Genomic DNA, 18,905 nt, shown 5'->3' with positions numbered 1-18,905 from the left:
GGTATTTTAAATGAACAACATGAATAAGGCGAACACTTCCTCTGTCTGTCGTGCTCATCTCAAGCTGGTTCTTCTGAAGAAGTTGTGCAAAGACCTGCTCATATGGTCACTTCATGTCTGAATCATGCGATAAAGCTCGTCAAAGTTGACCCAAAACACACAAAAAAAATATATATTTTTGAAAAGTTGAGTCTAAAACAAACTGAATCACAACCAGATATTTATCACATCATCACTATTTATTAAACAAATCTCTTTCTTATAAATACTTCCATAAAACTCTGTCAAAAGTCTCAAGTAATGCTAAAAAAAGGAAACTTTTCCCTCTTGAGGCCTCTGGACATGCAGAGGAACACAAACATTCAGCCGCTGCAAAGGCTCATGGGATACAGAGAAATAAAAGCCCTTCCAGGGGAAAACTGTTGCACAAGTTCAGCTTTGCTGATGTCAGTTCTTAACAAGTCAAGTTTGGATTTATTTTAGCTTTTTTTACTAAAAGAGTTCATTTTTTAAATGTTTTTATACATTAAAGGCAGAGAAAACGTTTTATAAATCACTAATAACACACCTGGACTCTACAGTGATAAAAAACAAAAATATTTTGTGAGTTTTTCAGTGTTTGACAGCAGATTCTCCTCTGACTGCTAAATGATTACAGATGAGTCAGGAAACACTTTTTTAAATAAAATATTTTGATGAAAATCTCATTATTTCATTATAAGTACGTTTAAAAGACTTACCCAGATAAAAATAGTCTTTTTAAGATGTCTTTGTGGTATTTTTCTCATGATGGAAGACATATATTAGGAGAAATAAAATATAAATTATGCTTCTGAATATTTTTTACTCAAATTGTTGTGTATTATTAAAAAAGATCGAATTTGTGATGTAGAAAAAACGCTGGGCGGGGCCACAAGCTCCTAGCTCCGCCCCTTTCTAATGCATCCACTTGTATAATAAAAGCTGCAACTTTTAACCATAAACTTACAAACAACATTTCATTGGCTTTTAAAAGTGTAGCAGCTAATCTGCATAAAATAAAGTGAAACTTGAAGCAGATTTAAGGTTTGAGAACTTAATGCTGATTGTAGATAAATAAATAAATAAATAAATGATGAATTTTAGAAAGTGCAAATTTACAGAAAGTATGTTTTAAAAATGATTCTCCAAACTCAGATTTTGGTATTTTTTTCAAGCTGCTTCATGTTTCTGTAACACATTTTTAAAAATAAATAAAATTATTATCTGTAATATTTATTTTCAACTTTGTAATTGCCTTTAAGAAAGTGTTTTAAATGATGTTGACCTCATTTGTCATTCAGTCAAGTGTAGCTTAAAGACTTATAATTCACTTTAAAGCATGAATTAAAACATTTAAAGGTATTTTAAGACGTTCAGAGAAGCAGAGACATTGTAACACTGATCTCCCGTGTTCTAGTGTTTTTGTTAAAGTAGCTCTAATATTCATTGACCTAACTGTAGTTCAGCTCTCGTTTCTGTTTCCCCTCAGAAGCTCCTCCTCCTCCGGTCCGCTCACAGAAGGTCGGTTCCATCGTAGATGACGGGTTTGTCCAGAGTCAGATGGTAGCGAATCCTCTTGGAGATGAACCTGACAAACGGGACAGAAAATACACAAAAACTAAAATTAGTGCTGATGAACAAACGAGGATTTGTGTTTGTTTTTAAAGCTGCTGACCTGGAGAAGGAGTTGTCAAAGATGAGAGTGTATTCTCCGGGGTTTCGGACCTTCAGCTCGCCCTGGATCGTCTCTTTGTGGGAGTTACAGCGGGTCAGAGGGATCAGAACCTGCAAACACAGCAGCAGAACAGAACAGTTCTGTCTCAGTTACAGAAATGTTTTCATTCTGTCGTGCAGCAGCAGAAGCAGCAGCGGCCGTCCTGCGCTGAAGAACCGACTGTTTTCACAATCCTTCATCTTACTGCTCGTTTAAGCTAAAATGTCACTCCACCATAAACTCACCGAAATCTGCTCACACGCTGAAAATCAATCTTTGACGCTAGAGATGCCACGATTAGTCGACTAATCAACTATTAAAACAGTCGATTAGTCGACTATTTTAACTGGATAAACATTTATGGAACACTCTAAAACTACAATTTTAAAACATTAAAACTGTAACCTTTTAACATAATTACGAACTAGATATATAACATTACCTGTGATAATGCTAGTGTGAATGTTGGAAGCTGAATTTGGCTGCTGAAGATGCTGAAGCTGATAGCTAAAAACGCTGATAGCTGAAAATGCTAAAATAGCTAAAAACACTGAAATTAGTAGCTAAAAACGCTAATAGCTGAAAACACAGAAATTAATAGTTAAAATGCAGAAGCTGAAAACACTTAGAATAATAGCTTAAAACGCTGAAGCTGACAGATCAAAACGTTGAAGCTAATAGCTGAAAATACTGAAGCTTATAGCCAGCTAAAATATTACCTAAATGCCAAATTAGCCTGAAAAAAAACAAGATAAAAAACAAACAACTTAGGTTGGCCAAAACACCTAGCGTCTAAATATTAGCTAAACTCCAAAACAGCCTAAAGAACTTTTAAAAAGCCTAAATTAGCCAAAATAGCTAGCATGTAGCTAAAATATTCCGAGCTCAGTGGCCTTGTGATAGATGTCTGCCCTGAGACTGGAAGGTCGTGACCTGCCAGACACTCTAAACATGGGACCCACGTCTCCCTGCTTGACACTCAGCATTAAGGGTTGGATTGTGGGATTTAACCACCAAATGGTTCCTGCGTGCAGCTGTGTCTGCAGCTCACCACTCCCTCAAGGGATGGGTCAAATGCAGAGAACGAATTTCACAGACCTAGTCATGTGACAATTAATGCAACTTTAACTTTATTAGCTAAACACCAAAATGAACTAAAAAATCTTAATAAATGCCTAAATGGTTAAAAAACTAGCCGAATGCCCATTTTGAAAACGTTAAAACTGACATAATTATGAACAATAAAAACACAGGAATATTATTCCGGAATAAATCAACTTAAACCTTAAATAACTTTCAATATTTTACTCTCCATAAAATATATATTTTTTCAGAATAATTCAAGTTAGAAATGAGCACAAGATAACGTTAATAACAACAAAATGATCTGGAGGGCTGGATAAAAACAAATAAAACCTAAACATCTAAGGGACCCCCCCCTGCAGAATGACCAGACTCTGACGTTCCAACCTTCGCCTGTTCCAGCGGAGTCTCTGCGTTCTCCCTGTAGACCACGCTGAAGGAGATGCTCTTTGGTTCGGAGGTGAAGGTCCAGCAGACGGTGGGGCCGGCGGCGCTCATGCTGACGGAGATGACGCTGTAGCAGCTGGACTTGATGAAGAGCTCCCGGGAACTTTCTCCAAACCCAGAGATGTCGTCCACCGTGAAGGCCGTGGAGAGTCTGCGGGACAGGAAACAGTTCAGAGGAGGACGTCTTCAGACATGCAAACCTGCTTGTGTCGGAGTCATTTAACTGAAATAAAGTAATACAGCCTGAAGTTTGAGGCTCCAGTTTGACAGAGATGATAGGAGGAGGAGGAGCTGTTGTCTCATTTAGAATGGAGAACATTAAAGTGGAATAAAAATAGATTTTTTGTTAAATACTGTTTTAAAAAGCACAAAAAAATATATGGAGAAAATACGAACCATGACTATTGATCCGTATGGATCATGAACAATCCGTTTTTAGCTAGAAGCAGCCTGATCATGATTAAAATACCCCCGGGAAGGCTTTGGGAATAGATGAAAATATGACTGTGATGGACTTTAGAGACAAACAAAGATGCTTTCAGGTATTTCCTGTGGCGGATTATTTAAAGTAAATCCTCACTAAAGAAAAAAGCCCTCAAACTTCTAAAGGATTTACATTTTAGGCAAAAGCTTTTTGCTCAGCACCTTTTGGATGTTTTCCAACAAAAATCTTTTTCCAAACATGTTCCAACTTTCAGCAGAATTGAAAGGACGAACCAGAACCTGCTCACCTCACTTTCAGTTTTCACTTCCTACTTCAATGTTTTGCCAGAGTTTACACTTAAAATAAGAAGAGAAACTCAGAGGTCATCCCGCACCACAGTATCTAGAACGTAAACAACTTTGGCTTTACCAGAATCCTTTAATTTACACAGAAGACTCACGTGAGCTCTCCAGACTTCAGCAGGCAGATCTCTGCGTCCTGAACCGCCGCGCCAACGTCCTCCGGATCCTCTGATGCTCCGTCTGCTGCAGCGCTGCTCCTGAGCGGCGAGCATTCACGAGACCAGAATCAATGAGTTAACGGAAGCATGCATGCTTTTTGTTTCTCATAAATCAACTTAAAAAACTACAGAAGAGGAGGAGAGACATGGAGAAAAACAAAAGGCCACGGAAAAATATGACTTTAATATCTGAATTCTGACTTTAATCTGAAAATTCTGACTATATTTTTGAATTTTCTGAACTTAATTTTAGAATTCTAACTAATCTGAGAAATCTGACTTTAATTTTAGAATTCCGACTTTAAACTCAGAATTCTGACTTTTTTTCTGAAGAAAGTACCTCAAGGGCCTCCGTAGTTTATTATTCTGAGACAAAAGTCTGAATTTTCCATTACGTTTTGTTTTATTTGTGGCCCTCATCCTCTTCCGTAAAACCCAGACGGGTTTGTTAAATTCTTTTTAAATCCAAACCATCATGTAAGGTCAGAAAAATGACACACAGAGGAGATGTTCCCTCTCAGAAACACTTCAGGGAACAAAATAAAAATAAGAAACAAAAACAGCAAAGGGCTTCTATAAGTCAAACTCTGAACATCCTGAAGTCATAATTTAATTTGACGGGTGGAAATGCAGCTGATCACAGAGCCTTCAGCAGCGGCGGCGGCGGGGTGACATTGAACGTCTTGGCTCTGGGATCAGACTCGTTTCTGTCCAAAGAACGGTGCGGTTCTGATGGTAAACACGGACGACCATCTGGAGAGTGACACTTCAGCTCAGCGTCAGGAAACTGTTTGACCTCTGGCTTCATGATATGAGTTACAAGTGTGTGAGGGGAGGAAACGGGTCATGAAGACCCACAGATTCCAGTAAAATCAAACGATTTTTAAGTGTAAAGGTCAGTAGGATGGAAATATATTCATAACTTAAGGTTTATTGGAATATTTCAGAATAAGATTAATAAATTAATAATCTTAAATTCAAAAAGTCAACCAAATTCATGATCTACTGATTCTAATCTGCTGTTTGTTGCATCCAGACTGAGAAACTTACAGTTGTGCTGCCCCCTCCTGGTCATGATCAGGAGAGCAGCCACTCGGCGAGCCTCCCTCATAGACGCCGCTCACTTCCTCCTCTGTGATGATGTCAAAGACAGCATCATCCTGTCGTTTTTCTCCATCTCCTCCTGCAGGACGAACAGAGTCTCCATCACCTCCAAAACAGCCAAAGCCTCGTTGTTGTGACATCACACGGTGCAGGTGTGGAGCCGTGCGTCACCTGCGATGCCCGTCACGGCTCGGCCGGCCTGCAGCAGGCGGCTCAGCGTTCCCGGCGCGCCGTGGGCCACTTCCTCCTGCGGGTGGCGCTCCACTACTGCGCTGTGCAGGTTGTAGCAGTCCACGCAGCAGTGCTCTCTGCTGCCGCCCTGCTGGGTGCTCACTGTGTTGCTGCAGCAGTAGTAACAGAAGGGACGACCACAGAGTCTGGAGGGAGGCCAAACCAGAAACAGTCACATTAGATTTATATAATCATATATTTAATTTAAAAAAATGCGATAAAAGAGGAAACTGGTGAGTTTTTATGTGGAATTATGAACAAAACTATACAAACAATTTTAAGAGTCTTGAATGCGACAACAGTAATTTATCTTTCCGTTCTCGCTGCACATCTAAGTTTAGAAGACTTTATTTGTGTGTTAAAGTGTGTTTTTGCCCCATCTTTTTACGCCATGTGCACATAATACCTATCCGGGCTGGGGACCGGCACAGGGAGATCCGGGATTCCTTTAGCTGCATCCAGATTTGTGTCTGTCACATTCAGATCAACAAATACAACAAACTATTTAAAAAATGTTTGTTACTAAAAGGTGCAGATTACTAAGGAAATGTGTTTTTAATAACCTAAACCAGAGGTCGTTAACCTTCAACAGTAAAAGAGCCATTTGGATTCGTTTTCTACTGATCAAAACCTAAAAGGAGCCACAAAGACTTACTTTAGTCTTTAAGAAATTTGGATTTGCATCCTTCTTTACTTTTAATAATAAATATAAATTATGTCTATTTTTGGCACAAACAAAATATGTAAGTCAATATATATATATATAAAGAATCTAGCATCTCTCAGAATGTGATTTTTTTTTCTATTTATGTTTGACAGAAGCTGAAATGATATCTCAGTGCAGCTCTGAGCAGCTAGTAACCAGTGTTGTTTTTTTGTTTATTTGTTTTCTTTAAGTAGTTTTGTTTAGGAGCTGCTGACTCTGACGGTCCACATGTCTGGTCAACAGTCTCCATGGAGAGATGAGAGAACCACATGAGGGTCTGGAGCTGCAGGTTGCAGACTCCTGACCTAAAGGCACCTGAAAGAAAATGTAAATCTTTATGATCTGTAAACACGTCAGACTGAAGCTGCGTTTCACGGTCGTTTCAGTGACACACGTCTCAGTTTTGTTTTTTAGGAAACGTACAGAAAGCTTCTCTATTAGAAACTTGGAAATGAAAACACTGATGTGTTCTGACTGATGGAAGTTCTAGTAAAAACTTTTGCCATTTCCTCATTTTTCATCAAACAAAATGTAAACTAACGCTTTTTTGTGTTTTATTTAATCCTCTGATCTTATAGGATGTAATCGAAAGCTCTGATTAATAAATATTTACATGAGATTTTTATTCAAAATGAACAAATTACTGTTGTAATAACATATTCTCTACTCAATGTGACTTGCAGCTCTTGTAGTAAAAGTTTAGAAGAAACAGGAAATGAAAATGGACTATATAAAATAAGGAAAAGAATTAGTTTAAATGATATCATTTTTTACATTTACATAGTGCCGGGATTCGATTAATCATCGTTAACCAGGAAAAATAATAATCGATTGTTTTTTCGGTTACAGTATTAACCAACCACTTCTCTGCAAATGATCCCTTTATGAAATCACACGCAAAATTGTACATTTAGAACGTTTATTTAACCCTTTTAGGGCCTAAAACTCTGTTTTTGTCTACTTGTGAATTTACTTCTGTATTTTCCATTTGAAAGGCTACTTTCTTGCATATTTTATATCATTTTAATCAGCACAAACTCTTCTATGTGACTCTACCCTTCTTTAGTCATTTTTCCATGTTATATTCACATACTAGACATCAAATCATGCAAAAACAGAAAATTCCATCTGGAAAAATGGGATTCATTTTTCTGTGGAGATCCCAAAATTATTTAAAGAACTGTTTTTACAACAAAGAATTAAAGTTTTAGGTGTAATTTTATAAAAACAAAAAGAATAAAATTTGTCAGTAAACTAATCAACATGTTTTTGTATAAAAATACAAAAATAATCCAGGTAAAAGTTACAGATTCTATTGGGTCACATGTATGAACAGTTTCTGTTAATAGAGGAACAGACCTCAGACCAAGGATGTGATCTTTTTTATGTGGATTCAGCTTCCAGGCAGCCCAAATTATGAGAATTTCTCTCCTAAGAGCTCTGCTATCGATCTGAAGTTTTTCCTGGAATTCTGTTTTAGTTTTTCTTTTGTTTTTCTTTTTTTTCTCATAAATTTTCCATTTTGTGTTAGCAAAAAAAAGATTAAAAAGTTTGATCCAGCTGGATTTCCGGTCGGCTCAGCTGGAATCTGCTCACAGGTGGGGGGGTGTCTGTCTATTCTGAACTGCTTGCCTCTTGTAACGGCGGTGGGCGGAGCTTTCGCAGAGAACCGCAGACTTTCTGCAATTTTTAGACATCCCAAAATTAAATAATGATCGGTTTCCTTGTTGTTGGATTACTTATACTAGACAGCTTTGTTTGGCTCCGCCCCCATTAGTGCGTGCGCTGCATTACAGCTTTTGTCCAAAAACTACAAATAAATCCAATATTATCTCTATAATAATAAAATCTCAACCACAGAATATAAACAAAACTTTAAGTTTATTTTGGAGAGAGTTTTATTACGCTGATCTCAGAGCTGCACGGCAGGACGCCTTAACTTTCACAGATCTACTTTTACAGAAAAAAAAAATTAAACCCATTTGTTTTTTTTCTTTCATTAAAATAAAAGTCTGTCTTCAGATTTCTAATGATGCATAATTAAAAGTAAGATGCTAAAACTAGTTTTAGGAACATTATATTTAAAAAATTAGAACTTTGACAGATAAATTCTGTTTTGAAAACTAATTTTAGATATCGTTTGTGGCAGCGCTGCAGACGAACCACGCAGACCTGCAGTTGTATTTGCGCAGCCACCAGCTGAACTGAGTGTGGCAGCCGAGGCAGTGGTTGACGTCTCGCTCCGTCTGCTCATCCCGCAGTTTCTGCTCAAACTCCAGAGCGTCCGACTTCTGCCAAAGGACGTCCTTTTCCCTGCACACAGAGACGCATCGATAGAACAGAAACCAGAAGAGGTGACAGAGAACTCAGATCTTTGTACCTGATCAGCTCCACCAGCCTCTCCTCCAGATTGATTTTGGTTCGGTAAAGATCATCCAGTTCGGCGGCTGTTCGGAGATCCAAGCTCTGCTTGTCCTGCTTCAGCATCCGTAGGTTTTCAGCCATCTCCTGACAGGTCTGCTGGGCCGCCGCCAGACTTTCCTCAGATCTGCGAAAGCAACGATTCCCGTCACGCCCATCAAATAACTTCGCCTGTTTCCATTAAAATGAAACCAAACATGAGCGTCACCTGATCAGAATACCTTCAAGTCTCACCTTGATAAGTTCTCGTTCAAACGGGCGATCTCATCTTCTCTCTGCAGCAGGAGATTCGCCGTCTCTGCCATCTGGAGGTTTTTCTGCTCCATCTGTTGGTTACATCTCCGATTCTCTGCCTACAACGAGCGAAGCAGAGAAAACAGGATTCTACGTCTGCAGGAATTAATCTTCTGACTGTGGAGTCTGTTTAAACTGATCATTTAGGGCAACAACATGGAACTGAAATGTATGAACCTCCAACACTAAAATGCAGGCAGAGCTGGAATCTTTTTGCTTTGTGGTCACTGGGACACGATTTTCCTTTAAAGGGGCCACACCTTGAAAGTCTTTCAGAGTAAACAATATCCATATAAATGATCATATATAACCTTAGGAACACTAAAAAACGATTTATTTATGAAATATGACTTATTTTTGTGAACTATTTTTATACCTGGAAGTAAAACTACTTGATCTCTGAAGCTCCGCCCATCGGTCCTTGAGGGTTCCGCCCGCTTCATGACATCCTCCTTGAGCCGATGTGTCACCCACGAAAAAATTAGACTTTTTTTTATTTATTTACTTTTATAATATTTATGTAGGCCCTTGTACAGTGCAGAATTTGGCACAGACAAAATGATGATAGTTATTGGGTTCATTTTGCAGTAAAATTTGGTCACAAAACACAAACAATATCACTAGATGAACATTTCAAGATTTATTGAAATGATTTCATATAATCTCCATATCAAAAATCCTCTTCGATTTCATGCGGACCCATTTAGCTTTCTGCCTTCGCTCAATAATCTGACTTTAAACTGTCCTCGTCGCTCGCCTTCTCCACCAGGAAATTGTCACCTCCTTTTTTTTTTCTCCACCAGGAACTAGTAGGCTTCCTTTTTTCATCAGGGAGTAGTCTGATCCCTTTTATTCTCCACCAGGATATAGTCAGCGCCATTCTCGGATATGTTTAGGCGCCAGCGTCTGCTGTGCGGAGGGGGGTGAGGGGAGTAGCTCACTACTAGCTCGAGCTGCTAGCTTTGCAGAGAAAGGGTTTGTGCAGTAGCGGTTTTAGGCACGGGCAATACAGGCAGCTGCCCGGGGCGCCGATTCAAAGGGGCGGCATCTCAGCGCTGGGAGGAAAAAATAATCTGCGCAGCTATGATCGTCTACTACCTGGTATGCTTTGAATGGCCTGAAATCAGCGAATTAGCGCCCTCTGCTGGTGCAGGCGCCCCTGTCCGCTGAGCAGGAAACGGACAGGTGTTTAGAGAGGGAGGGGCGGAGGGACAGTTCAGCTGCGGGTCTCTCCTAAACGAGGAGGACGGATGAGGAAGGAGGGCGGGGTCTACTTTGTAGAATGTTTTATTTTTAAGTCAGTCATAACATGGCATTCTATAACCCATGTGTCAATACAGGAAAGGCTCTAAAATAACAACCGCCAAACGTGGGGAAAACTTTATTTGGCGGTCATAAAAACTCTTTGACTTTGACAGGTGAGTCTCAGGGTCTCGCCTGGGGAGTAATTCAGTGTAGAACCGCCACTGGGTTTGTGTTAGCCTCGGGGTGGAGCACACTCTTCCTGAAAGGGGCGGTCTCACTTTGTGACATCAGCATGTGAGGACCCGCTGGTTTTCACGGGTATGGGAGGGGCTGCTGTTGAGACTGTAGTTTTTAGAGGATTACTCAGAAATGCGTGAACGGATCAAAATATCGCTTTGGGGCTCGTTCTAGTGAGGATTGAAGATTATAATACACTAAAAACCTCAAGAAGTTGATGTTTCATGGTATGGCCCCTTTAAGGCTGCAGCCGGTACCGGCCCGTGGGACCGTTGGGACCGGAAAAAGAAACAAAACCTACGTTTGTTTTTCCTACGTTGATTATGAGGGAAGTTTTATTTTGAAAAACTCCACCACATCGACTCCTTCTGGAGGCGTGTCAAGTCGCTGGATCTCAAGTCAAAAAACACATCCGCCACTTTCTTAAAGCGGCTGCACCAACCGCGTAGAGGGAAACCACCAAACGAGAAAAGTTAACAAAAACTAATATATTTGGATTTTTTTTTTTACCAGAAAAGAGAGGAAACAGAAGACTTCAAAATAAAAGACATCTGCATTTAACAGACAGAAGCCAGGAGTCTTTACTCCAATATGGATTTATTGTCACACAGACCAAAATAATGGTGGAATATTCAGCAACCAAAGATCCTCAAACAGTGGATTCACGATTGTGAATTGATTAAGAAAATGTGACTGTTTGTGACTGTCAAAACATTTCTTTATTTCATTGGGTCTAACAAGTTTCCACCATCTGGAAAGTTAAAGGAAACTGGGGAATTAAAAAGAAACTGGACGTTGACTTCAGAAAATATTGTCTGACATTAAAGCGTCTGTGACCTGAAAAAAGTTGAAAACTCTGCTGGATATGTTGTTGTCTCAAACTCCTCAGCAGAAACACAGCTGACACTAACTTATGCTCAAAAACTCAGAAACCTGCAGGACAACGTCTGAAGTTTCTGTTCACAAACTCACCTCCAACTGCTGGAGTTTATTTTGAAGAAGCCCAACTTCCTCCTGCTCGGCGGCGAGCTGCAGCTTCACTTCCTGTAATGAAGCATAGCAAAAAGAAGAATTAAATTACACTGCTGGTGACCCTGAAGATTCACTCATTGGTACGGTGGCCCTGAAGGGCAAATCAGACCAACAAATCTCTCAACGCAAAAAAGACACACTGCAGATCACAACAGCAAATAAAAAAGCAAAACAAACTAGAAAAGTTGCATTACCTGTGAAATTGCTAGAGTGTTGAAGCTTTTTGCTAAAAATTGAATTTTACTTTAATTGCTGAAGGGATTTGCTGAAAATGCAAAAGCTATTTGCAAAATGTTACATTTGCCAAAAGACCAGCAATTTGGTTAAAGAACTGCTTAAATACCAGCTAAACTCAAAAATAGTCTACAATTTTTCGGTAAAATAAAATAGCCAAAAAATATTAGCTAAACTCTAAATTAGCATAAAAAAACCCACGAGGTAACAAATTAGCCAAAAGTGTTAGCATGTTGCTAAAATATTAGCTGAACTCCAAAATACCCTAAAATTCCTCAGTAAAATAAATTAGTCAAAAACTTTAGCCTGTTGCTAAAATTAACTCAAATTCTAAATTAACCTAAAAACCCAAGAAGATAACGCATTAGCCAAAAGCATTAGCATGTTGCTAAAATATCAGCTAAACTTCAAAATAGCCTAACATTCCTCAGGAAACTAAATTAGTCAAACACTTTAGCTTGTTGCTAAAATAGAAGCTAAACTCTAAATTAGCCTAAAAAACCAAATAGATAACATATTAGCCAAAAATGTTAGCATATTGCTAAAATATTAGCTAAACTCAAATTTTTTTCCAAAATACTGTAAAAGACGGAAACATAACCCATTAACCCGTTGCCGAAAAACGAACGGGAAGGAGCAGGAGAATCACTGTAGTGTGAATGTTTATTAAACATTCACACACACACAAAAAAAAAACGAGACAGGATTTTAGATTTTGGCTCCATAATCATAACTAAAAGAGTGCTGGAAATATTTTTAAATAAATGAAAAGATGAATTGGCTTGTAAACTGTGACAGCATAATAAAACAGGATAGAGTAGACATAAACACACTAGAGCACCTGTCAAAGTCAAAGTCCGGCCCTCCAGATCATTTTATTTTGTTGTTATTAATGACTCGATGTTATCTTGTGCTCATTTCTATTTCTATGGAGAGTAAAATATTTAAAGTTATTCAAGGTTTAAATTGATTTATTCTGGAATAATATTTCTGCCTTTTTATTATACATAATTATGATTAAAAGTTACGGTTTTTGATAAAACTAAATAGAATTCTACTAACTTTTTGGATTATTTTGGCATTTACTAAGATTTTTTTAGGCTATTTTGGAGTTTAGCAAACATTTCAGCTACATGCTAGCTGTTTTGGCTAACCTAAGTCTTTTTTTTTGTTTTTTAGGCTAATTTGACATTTAGCTAATATTTTAGCTAGCTCTCAGCTTCAGCATCTTCAGCGGCCAAATTCAGCTTACAGCATTCACACTAGCGTTATCACAGGTAATGCTGTATATCTAGTTCATAATTATGTTAAAAAGTTACAGTTTTAAAATGTAGTTTTAGAGTGTTCAATAAATGTTTATCCTGTCCGTCCCGCGATCTGAGGTGTGTTTTGGATTTTGGCCCCTTGTGTGATTGACTTTGACACTCCTGCACTAGAGCTGCCACGCTCACAGCTCACCTGAAGATGCTTTTCGTGGGTTTCGGCTCGACTCTGAAGCTCCGCCTCCGCCCCCCTCTGAGCTTCGCTCCGCTCCGTCTGAAGCAGCTCGTCCCGGTTCTGGATCTGTCTCTGCAGCTCTCGGTTCTCCTGGCGCAGCTCCTCGATGTGTTGGTTCAGCCCGTCTGTCTTCAGGGCGGCGTCCTCCTCCAGCCGCTGCAGCTCCGTGGTCAGGCCCTCCCAGCGCCGAGAGGACTCCTGGCTGTCGGCGGTGAGCATGCACACGTGCACGCCCAGCTCGGCCGTCTCCGTGTTGGCCCGGTGGAGGGCTTCCTGGTAGTCCATGTTCTCCAGGCCCAGAGCCTCACAGCGCTGCTTCAGCTTCTCCAGCTGTTCCCTGGAGGAGGTCAGCTCTGCCACCAGGCCGGCGCCAGCTCGCGCCTCAGCGTCGCGCTCCTGCATCAGAGCCTCCTCGCGCTCCCGGGATCGGAGCATCTCATCCACGTGTCGGCGGTTCAGCTCCTCCACTTGAGCTTTCAGCTGATCTGCTAGAACCCGGAGGTCTTCTCTGGAGGTCTCCGTCACCTCCTGCAGGGCCTGGAGTTTCACCCGTTCTTCGTTCCCCGCCAGGAGCTGGGCCCGGAGCTCCACCACCTCCTCCTGGAGCCGCAGCACCTCCTTCTGGTGGAGCTCCAGCTGTGCCTCTGCGAGGACCAGCTTCATCTGAGCCTCTTGTGAGGAGGTCTGATGGTCCAGCTCTTTGTTGCTCTCTGCAGCTCCCTTCTCTCCGTTCCTCCTCTCCAGCTCCTGAGCCTGCAGGAGGCCACACCTCACAGTCTGCTCCTCCAGCTTCACCTCCGTCTCCTGGAGCTCCTCCAGTAGCTCCGCCTGCCGTCTTTGGGCCACGGTGAGCTCCTTCTCCAGCTTCTCAGCTTTGGTGTGGAGCAAATCCACTTCCTGTTTTAAGGAGGACTGAGAGTGTAAAAGCTCCTCGTTTTCCTGATCCAAACGTTTCCCCCGACGTTCCGATTCCTCCTTCTGGAGGAGCAGTTTTTGGACAGCCTCCTCCAGATGCAGGTTTTCCTCTAAGAGGACCTTCTCTCTGTCTTCCACGCTCATGTTTGCAGCTTCGACTCTACTCTGAAGTTGATTCTGAGACGCTTTCAAAGCCGCCAGCTGATCCAGCAGAACGGCTCTGGCTTCAGTCAGCTGTGTGATGCTCCCCTCGCTCCTTCTGACCTCCTGCAGGAGCTGCTGGTTTTCCTCCCTCATTTTCCCGCACAAGCTTTCATAGTCAGTGTTTTCATCTCTAACAACATTTGACTTCTCCAGCTGCTCCTCTAAGTGTTTGATTCTCTCTGAACTGCTGGCCACCTCCTTCTCCCTGCTCCTCAAAGCTTTCTGCAGGTCCAGCACCTCCTCGCTCTGGCTCAGGAAACACCTCTGCTGCTCCTCATGTCTCTCCTCCTGCAGTCTTTTCTTCAGATCTTCCGCCTGGCGTTCCCGACGCTCCAGAGAAGCTTGCAGATCCTGAAGTTGTGCCCTCAGGTTCCCGGTCTCCTTCTCTCTTAACGTGAGCGCTCCCTGAATCCGACCCACGGCGCTTTGGAGCTCCTCCAGCCGAACCAGCGCCTCCTCCCGTTCGCTTCGTGCTCCGGCTCGTACGTCGGCCAGCTCCTCTTGACTCTTCTTCAACTCTTCTTCTCTGACCTTCAGCTGCTGCGACAGCTGTTCGGTCCTGTCCTCTGCGTCTCTCTTTGACCTCTCCTCCTCTGAAGTCCGAAGTTTCTCCAGGAGTTCCTGGGTTTTCCAGGCTGAGTCGCAGTAGCTGACCGCTTGTTGCTCTTTTTCTTTCAACGCTTCGTCTAACTTCAGAAGGAGTTCCATGTTTTTATCCTCGGCTGCAGCGAGTCTGTCTCGTAAATCGGTCACGGTGGAATCCCAGCGGCTCTGATGGTGATTTACTCTTTCCTGGTTGCACGTTTCTTGCATTCTTCCAGCAGAGAGTTGCTCCTGGAGATCCTTAATGACACCTTTCAGCTCAGCGGCCTCCCGCCCCAAACCCTCAACCTGAACCAGGAGCTCCTGCTGCCGCAGCTCGGACTGGTCGAGCTCCAGTCGAAGGTTTTCTTCAGCGCTGCAGGACGCAGGTTCTGCCAACTCGCCGAGCTCGCCCAGGAGGCTGTGGTTCAGGTCTGGGACCTGGATCTCCTGCGCCTGCTCCGTAAACGGAAGAACGTCAAGCATTTGTCAGATTCGATTTTTAGGATATTTTTTTATTGCGATTGAACGTTTTCCCAGACCTGAGTGTGTGAGAAGCTGCTGGACAGGCTGTTGATGCTGGAGCAACGACTCGGAGGCTTCCACAGGTACGCAGGTGAGCAGGTTCCTAGAGTTCGTCTGGGACACAAACACGGAGTTAAGAAAAGGAAAAATAAACTTAAACATGCATTTCTGAAATTGAAAATATTCAAAATGTAAATAAAGAAGATGGAAAAGTATGACAAAGAGAAAAACATCAACAGGAAGGGAAAGGGGGCGGGGTTGCTCTGTATCAAAGGTTCCGCTCACAACTCCTGCCGCTCTGCAGAAACTATGTCCTAGAAAACACCTTTTTTAATTTTGGCTAAAAACAGCAAAATCATAATCAAAAGACCATTGAGAAGACTTTGTGTTGGACTTTAAAATATACAAACCAAAGAAAACTATTTTATAATGTTCCTCAAACACATCCTTGTGCTTAATTCCAAGCAGGAACCTGTAGAAATGATACAATTATTCCAAAAACCTGCTTTTCTGTAATTTAAATGTTTGGTTTTTTTTCCCAGTGGAGTAAAAAAAACTAATTCAATTAATCTAAAAAAAAAAAAAAAAATCAAATCAATAAATCAGATTCCTTTAAAGTAAATCCATAAATGTAATAATTTTACGAATAAAATGTCACCTGTTTAGTTGCCAATTATATAAAAACTGTGTTTTGACCAAATCAAAATTTATTATAGAATTTCAACCAAATAAAATAAATATCTTGTATGTATACATATTTAATCAATGTACTTTTGATTTAGGAATGGAATTAATTGGTGATTTTGTGAAATTGATTCCGCGGTTTACCGACTTTGCTGAGAGATAAAAAAAGACTGAACATTAATTAAAAAAAACACTACAAGAACAAGCCTCTTAAGGCTGGTTCATACTTCCAAGTGATTCATAATCACTGGAGTTGCAGTTGTTACGGTTATCGGAGCAGAATCGCTTCAGAATGTGACGCCAGCTGGTGACGTCACCTGCAACTGGAACGTGCAATCACGTGCAAATTTAACTTGAATTTATTTAAGCAATTAGAGAACGCAACTACGGAGAAAACTGTCCAAAGATATCTTTTTAACACGGAAAATAATTAAAACTTACTGAAGAAGTTAGGAATCACCAAACTTCACGCACAGAGAGAACAGACGACTACATAGAAAATAGAGAAAATAACTGGAAAAAGAAATTGTCTTCTTTCTCATCTTACAGCACTAGAGAGTGCAATTTGCTCCTTTTTAATTGTATTTTTTTCGTCTTTGTATATCCTGTTTCTGTTTTGTGGACGGACTCATCACTTCCTCTTCTGACTTTCATGTACCTGCACGCTTACCTGCGACTGATCGCTGTGACGTAAAAACGGGGCTCTAGGATTTGGTTAAAAATGTTTACTGCATCAGCAGATTCTCCCAGTGGTCTAAGAAAATTTGTCTTACCAAAAAAAATTTAACTTAAAATACGACAAGATAATTTTTCCTGAAACAGACATTTTTTTAAACTTTTTTTTTCAAGATTTAGTTTTGTTGTGGACTAAAAATAGCTACAGTGAAAGCACTTTTAGATTCAGTTGAGTGTTTTTTTATGGATAATAATCTTTACATCAGAGTTTCACTCATTTCCTCCCTGAACATATTGTGAAAAACGATGCAGGTTTGTGTCCATTTGAAGTTCGTTTTCTGAGAAATTAAAAGCAGAACAAACACCTGCTGTGACGTACAAACTAAAAAAGGCTTAACATCTCCTTTAATTCTATTCAATGTCGTACAGTAGATGTTTTTGTGAACACCATCACCTCCTTCATGACCTGAAACATGGATAAGATGATCCTAACGGTGTAAAGGAGAGTAACTGTTTCCAGTCCGCTCCCTGCAGAGCGACTCGGAGCTGCGAACAGAAGTGAAAACTTTTGACGAAGGTGCTAAAATGGGAAGGAGAAAAAGGGTTGAGGGTTCACACACCGTCAACACTTTCACACGCTTGAACCAAAGAGAGACACTAGCAAAACATAATAGACCTGTGAAGATGCGGGGGGTGGGGGGGGGATAACAAGATATAAACTTACAAATGTTTTCATCAGCTGCTCTAATAAAGTGTAGATTCTCACTGTTGTAGCTGTTTTAGCTCCAGAACGGAGTGTGCAGGAAATGAAGGCTGTGAGTGGCGTTGTGAGACCTGCAGGTGCGACCATCCCCCGTCTGACCCGCCCTCATTGGCTGAGCGGTGTGTAGTGGCAAGAGTTTGGCGATACGATACGCATCGCGATATATTTCTCACAAGATGTATTGCGATAAATCTCATGACTGTATCAGAAGAGTTTTATTTTTACAATTTTACAAAGGTCAAAGGTCAATGAAATTAATGTAGTGGTTTTAAACTTAAACTGGTGACGTGTCGTGAAATTTAGTGAAATTGCATGAACAAAAGTGTTTGTGTGAAAACATAAACATCATTAAATCTCGTATTTTGAAACCAAATGGCCGCCAAGCCTTAGGCTCTGTGGCCATCCCATAATAATTTCAACAGTTCTCTTGGATATCCCGACTCATGTGTAATGTTTTTGTTTGTGTCCTTTTATGTTTTCGTTATTTCGGCTCCATGAGCAATTTTTGGCTATTTTTTTTTTTTTCGTTTACAGTTTCGCTGTGATGTCATCGTCTTAGTGGGAGGGTCATTCACCACGCCCAAAAGTCTTTTTTGCCGGGTACTCGGTGCGTCTAAACTTTGGTGAGTTATTTAGTTTGTGGGGGGAAGTTTTCGTTCAAAGGCGCAGTAACAAAAAAAAATTGTGAAGTTAAAGCAGCGAGCGGCGTTGTTTGGCCCACAGGCAGAACTCTGTTTTTTAGCTGAGTCAGCAGATTTTTTGTGATGTTTTTTTATTTACTACGCCCAAGACTTTAACACTCGTTGTATGTTATGTTGTTTCATTCATCTTGATCCAGAGAATTCATGTATACCCTTTTTAATACATTCCAATAAAAAATGTGTGAGCTAGCAAGGATTGAATCAACTGCGAACTCGCCACACGCACGCCGTTCAAAATCTACATTTTTTAATTCAACCTTTTTTCTGGAGTCTCTTTCCAATGATGCTCGAGAACTTACAAGACAATCAATGAAAATCTCTAGGACGAGTATCTATTTGTAGCTGATATTAAAGTGTTTTTTTTACTTCAAGATGGCAGCCTCTTCCCAAGGTCAAAGGTCAATGAAACTCCTGTGGTGGTTGTAGACTTAGACTGGCGACATGTGTCGTGAGAGTTTGTGAAAATTGCATGAACAAAAGTTTTTGTGTGAAAACATAAAAATCCTTTAATCTTGTACTTTGGCCAAAAAATGGCTGCCAAGCCTTAGGATGTGTGGCCATCCCATAATAATTTAAAAAGTTATTTTAGATATCTGACACGTAATGTTTTACTTTGTTGTTTTTTTTTGGCTCCACAAGCAATATT

General features: G+C 40.7%; 1 protein-coding gene across 7 annotated transcripts in view; it reads right to left on the bottom strand.

Moving 5' to 3' along the window:
• Positions 1-218: 218 nt before the first annotated feature.
• fyco1b (FYVE and coiled-coil domain autophagy adaptor 1b) overlaps positions 219-18,905 on the bottom strand; it is a 64,738-nt gene continuing 46,051 nt past the window's right edge. For all 7 annotated transcript variants that reach the window (XM_024274037.1, XM_024274034.1, XM_024274035.2 and 4 more), the window contains 12 exons: positions 15,454-15,550; positions 13,172-15,367; positions 11,420-11,491; positions 8,906-9,024; positions 8,631-8,798; positions 8,423-8,563; positions 5,485-5,690; positions 5,260-5,392; positions 4,150-4,248; positions 3,206-3,416; positions 1,697-1,806; positions 219-1,609 (listed from right to left, as the gene is read on the bottom strand). In XM_024274037.1, coding sequence (XP_024129805.1) covers positions 1,534-1,609; positions 1,697-1,806; positions 3,206-3,416; positions 4,150-4,248; positions 5,260-5,392; positions 5,485-5,690; positions 8,423-8,563; positions 8,631-8,798; positions 8,906-9,024; positions 11,420-11,491; positions 13,172-15,367; positions 15,454-15,550 — 3,628 coding nt within the window. In that variant the 3' untranslated portion in view covers positions 219-1,533. The remainder of the gene's footprint in view (positions 1,610-1,696; positions 1,807-3,205; positions 3,417-4,149; positions 4,249-5,259; positions 5,393-5,484; positions 5,691-8,422; positions 8,564-8,630; positions 8,799-8,905; positions 9,025-11,419; positions 11,492-13,171; positions 15,368-15,453; positions 15,551-18,905) is intronic.

Source organism: Oryzias melastigma, linkage group LG17 (genome assembly GCF_002922805.2).
Source record: "Oryzias melastigma strain HK-1 linkage group LG17, ASM292280v2, whole genome shotgun sequence".
NCBI lineage: Eukaryota > Metazoa > Chordata > Actinopteri > Beloniformes > Adrianichthyidae > Oryzias > Oryzias melastigma.
The sequence above is the reverse complement of the archived record's forward strand: the minus strand, read 5'-3'. Positions and strand labels throughout refer to the sequence as shown.